The sequence below is a fragment of the Stegostoma tigrinum genome, chromosome 8 (genome assembly GCF_030684315.1).
Source record: "Stegostoma tigrinum isolate sSteTig4 chromosome 8, sSteTig4.hap1, whole genome shotgun sequence".
Classification (NCBI taxonomy): Eukaryota; Metazoa; Chordata; class Chondrichthyes; order Orectolobiformes; family Stegostomatidae; genus Stegostoma; species Stegostoma tigrinum.
The window spans coordinates 100,133,385-100,138,043 of NC_081361.1; the positions used below are offsets into that span (position 1 = coordinate 100,133,385).

The 4,659-nt window shown below is 46.7% G+C and overlaps 1 protein-coding gene across 1 annotated transcript in view; it reads left to right on the forward strand.

Annotated features, from left to right (window-relative positions):
* Nucleotides 1–4,441, forward strand: part of ccn1 (cellular communication network factor 1) — a 12,588-nt gene extending 8,147 nt beyond the window's left edge. The window contains exons 2-5 of the mRNA XM_059648173.1: nucleotides 936–1,149; nucleotides 1,522–1,875; nucleotides 2,693–2,865; nucleotides 3,002–4,441. Coding sequence (XP_059504156.1) covers nucleotides 936–1,149; nucleotides 1,522–1,875; nucleotides 2,693–2,865; nucleotides 3,002–3,304 — 1,044 coding nt within the window. The 3' untranslated portion in view covers nucleotides 3,305–4,441. The remainder of the gene's footprint in view (nucleotides 1–935; nucleotides 1,150–1,521; nucleotides 1,876–2,692; nucleotides 2,866–3,001) is intronic.
* Nucleotides 4,442–4,659: the final 218 nt, after the last annotated feature.

Consider the following 4,659-nt stretch of genomic DNA (forward strand, 5'->3'; position numbering starts at 1 on the left):
GTGTGTGTGTGTGTTTTTGTGTGTGTGTGTGTGTGTGTGTGTGTTGGGCAGGAGTGTGTGTTTGTGTGTGTGTGTTGTGTGTGTGTGTGTGTGTGTGTGTGTGTGTGTGTGTGTTGGGCAGGAGTGTGTGTTTGTGTGTGTGTGTTGTGTGTGTGTGTGTGTGTGTGTGTGTGTGTGTGTGTTGGGCAGGAGTGTGTGTGTGTGTGTGTGTGTGTGTGTGTGTGTGTGTGTTGGGCAAGAGAGTGTGTGTGTGTGTGTTGGGCAGGAGTGTGTGTGTGTGTCTGTGCGTGTGTGTGTGTTGGTGGGTAGCATGTGTGTGTGTGACTGTGTGTGTGTGTGTGTGTGTGTGTGTGTGTGTTGGGCAGGTGTGTGTGTGTGTGTGTGTGTGTGTGTTGGGCAGGTGTGTGTGTGTGTGTTGGGCAGGAGTGTGTGTGTGTGTCATGTGTGTGTGTTGGGCAGGAGTGTGTGTGTGTGTCGTGTGTGTGTGTTGGGCAGGAGTGTGTGTGTGTGTCGTGTGTGTGTGTTGTGTGTGTCGTGTGTGTGTGTGTGTGTGTGTGTTGGCGGGTAGCGTGTGTGTGCGTGTGAGTGTGTGTGTGTGTGTGAGTGTGTGTGTGTGTGTTGGCGGGTAGCGTGTGTGTGCATGTGTGTGTGTGTGAGTGTGTGTGTCTGTGTGTTGGCGGGTAGCGTGTGTGTGCATGTGTGTGTGTGTGTGTGTGTGAGTGTGTGTGTCTGTGTGTTGGGCAGGAGTGTGTGTGTGTGTGTGTGTTGTGTGTGTCTGTGTGTGTGTGTGTGTGTGTGTGTGTGTGTGTGTGTGTGGGTGGGGAGTGTGTGGGAAGGTCGGGGGCGGTTTTGTTCGCATAGTGCCTTGCCATGTTGTGGTTTTTTTGTGAACTGGAGACTGAGTGAGTTTTTTGATTTCTCCCTTGAACCCACAGGTGATGTTAAGCTGCCCACTGAAGTGCCAGTGCCCCCAGGAGGTGCCCAGCTGTGCGCCAGGAGTCAGCCTGTCCCTGGACAGCTGTGGATGCTGCCGAGTTTGTGCCAAGCAGCTGAATGAGGATTGCAGCAAGCTGCAGCCTTGTGATCACACCAAGGGCTTACAGTGCAACTTTGGAGCAAGCCCCATCGCTCAGCAGGGCATCTGTAGAGGTAAGGCATTCCTGTGGCTCATTGAGAACTTATTAAAACCACTCGGGATGTCTCCTGCCGTTCGCTCAAATGAAAAGCAGTTCTTGTCATCTCTTAAAGCCATGTTTGGTTATGTTTTATTGTTTTTTTGGCCATCGATTGGCAGCTAGGCTTGTGAGTTAAGCAGTAAGGAATGTAATTCACTGTGTGTGGATGTTTGAGGGGAAAGTGATTCCTGAGTAATCCATTGTTCAACTCCTGTTCCTCTGGGGACCTGTGGCTTACAAATTCTACAGCTATGTACTTTGTAAACTTGCGATTTCTTGTCTGTTCTTCAATTAGCTCCTTTCTTTGTAATTAACAGAAAATCGTGCTTTTTTTGTGCTTTTACAGCGAGGTCCGAGGGCAGACCTTGTGAATACAACAGTAAAATCTATCAGAATGGGGAGATCTTTCAGCCAAACTGCAAGCATCAGTGCACCTGCATCGATGGAGCGGTCGGCTGTGCTCCACTGTGCCCACAGGAGCTCTCCCTGCCCAATGTAGGCTGCCCTAACCCACGGCTGGTTAAGGTGCCAGGCCAGTGCTGTGAGGAATGGGTCTGTGATGGAAACACGGCAGGACCAGAGGCCGTGGACACAGACGACCTCTTCAGCCAAGAGACGGTGGGGAAGCCTTGGCAAGGCGGACGACTCCACAACAATGAGCTACGGTCCCTTCTCCGCGGAGGCCTCAAAAGGCTGCCTGGTAAGTTACAGCATCTTCAAGGCCTTTCGGGCCATTCTGCCCATATTAGCTTTTGCACAGAGTTAGATCACTAGCCCGCTTTCCACTCGATCCTCTTCTCTCGAAATATTTATCCAGTTGCAACTGATTATTGAATCAGTTTCTAAAAGTGATTCAGCGAACACCAATCACAACAGCCCACTATGTGAAAACAAAACTAGCCTCCCCTCCCTCTAACCAATCCATGTTTCTTCGATGTCACCTGCTCTTATGAGCCAATGGTATAAATGTTGAACATAGCAACTGTCTTGTTGCTTACATAGCTCCATTACAGCTTACCATCAGTAAAGATAACGTTATTATATCCCATTGATCTATCTGCGGGCTGGTCATTTTCTTTGCTGATGAGTGATGACCTTTCAAGAGGTGCAAATTGCTACTGCAAACGCTAAACCTTGACCTTTCCTGAGCACTTAGCTCTCGTCCACTTCAGGAAATTAAGATTAAAAACGGCTGGAAAATCCTAATGTGCGAGCCCCTGTAGAAATTATGTCATCACTGAGCACCGTGCGAGATCCACTTCCTTCACAAAGTTGGTGAGGCTTATAAAAGCTGCCGGGGGTTACACGCGGAAGCTGATACTCTCCAATAGCCCAGCTGCAAGTGAATTTCTTGCTGACATTAACCAGAAACTGGGCACAAAAGGCCCAACAAAAACCAAGCTTGCGCATGACAAGTGAATCAAGAAGAATAGTTTGTGAAATTACTTGATTAAAACCAGAGTTGTTCGCCTGCGATGTTTCTTTCTGAATGGCCTTTGTTCCATTTTTCTTGACAGCCTGGAGTCCCAAATGCTTTGTCCAGACGACAGAATGGTCGCAGTGTTCCAGGACCTGTGGGACAGGCATCTCCACAAGGGTCACCAATGACAACCCTGACTGTAAGCTTCGAAAGGAGACCAGGCTCTGTGACGTCCGTCCCTGCAAACAGACCACCTTTCCCAGCCTGAAAGTAAGGCTCAGTCTGCTTCTGCCCTTCCCTTGCTGCTGAATGAATGACTGATCCTGCCATTGTTTTGCATTAACTTTTGGAAAACCCATGTCTTTGCTAATTATGCTTGCATTTCTTTTACTGCTCTCCATCGCAGAAAGGAAAGAAATGCGACAGGACCAAGAAATCCACCACTGCTGTCCACTTCAGCTATGCTGGCTGTGCCAGTGTGAAGCGATATCGTACCAAACACTGTGGTTCGTGTGTTGATGGACGCTGTTGTACTCCCCAGCAGACCCGAACGGTCCGTGTTCGCTTCCGTTGCGATGACGGGGAGACCTTCACCAAGAACATGATGATGATTCAGTCCTGTCGATGCCATTACAACTGCGCCCACCACAACGAAGCGTCCAATCCTTACGTCATGTTGCACAATGACATTCACAAATTCCTAGACTGACAAACTGTGTAGCGGGTGCGGAGACGGGAAGAATGAATTGTCATCATGAATTCGGGAGGAGAAAGGGACGCAGCCGAAAGGGAGAAGGCCGCTCGGCTCTTAAAGCCACGAGGTGGAGATGCAGGTGTTGGACTGGGATGGACAAAGTCAGAAACCACACCAGACCAGGCTGCTCTGAAAGCTTGTGGTTTCAAATAAACCTGTTGGTCTATGACCTGGTGTTGTGTGACTCCTGACTTTGTCCAGCTCTTAAAACAGCAGCCTTTATGGAATAATAATTCTTCCTTTCGCTTTAAAAGAGAGAGAGGTTTTGTCATGGTTGTGGGAATAACCAGCACAATTTAAGATTTGCACTGGCTCCAGGTTAAATTTTCCCCAACTAATTGCCGTATCAGTTCCAACATATCATTGGAGAATGTTTCCATTTTTGTTTTGAAGGAGCTGTTGCGTAGGTTTCTAAATTTTTTGCCACATTATGCTGGCAGTAACATGGAAAGGGATGGGAGGGCATGGGCATAGATTTTTGCTGTTATTCTGTAGCTATACCTACATGCACTGTGCAGCACTGCCCTTGTGGCAGCTAAAGACTGAGGGAAAGAGTCAACCCTCAAAGTTAATTGAAAGCTTCAGTTTGTTGGAGCAAGGAGATAGCTTCATTTTGGAGCATAGATTTTGCTGGCTTTTGTTCTGTTTGTAACAAAGCGATTGTATATTTGTATTATTATATAATGTCTTATCGTGCATCATTATCAGTGTATTGTCTTTTATCGAGTGCTTGAATGAAAACATGGTTATAATTGAAAACGTAATAATTAGTTGGAGTTCCTGAGCATGGAAATGGTGTGTATTTGCAACCTGTATGTGGGCCACATCATTTCCTGAGGTGAGCTACTTCGCTCGTGTCATTTGGCAGCTAGCAATCAACTCTCTGTTAAAGTTTTGGCTGCCTACTCTGCATAGCACAGTGAACCGAACCAGTTATTACCAAAACCTGCAGTATAACCTTCCAATGTTGCATTATTTATCAAAAATGTAGCAAATTCTATTGGGATACAGAAGAAAATTGTCATACTGGAATGAAATGTACATAGATTTTAATTTTTTTAAGAGAAATAAAATGAACAATTTATTTATGGATCTGATGACTGGTATGTTCTGTTTCAAGGTGTAACACCAGGTGTGAGTCAGGTGTGGGATCTAAACCTAAGCAGAAGCCCAAGGTGAAGTTTCATCTTTATGAGCTCTTTAACTGTTCAACATCAGACGTTATGTGTTTGTAGCCAACTAAGGAACCATCTCCAAGTTAAACAGTGCACAACAGCAGGATGCAGGCTTGGATCGCATTTGGAATATTG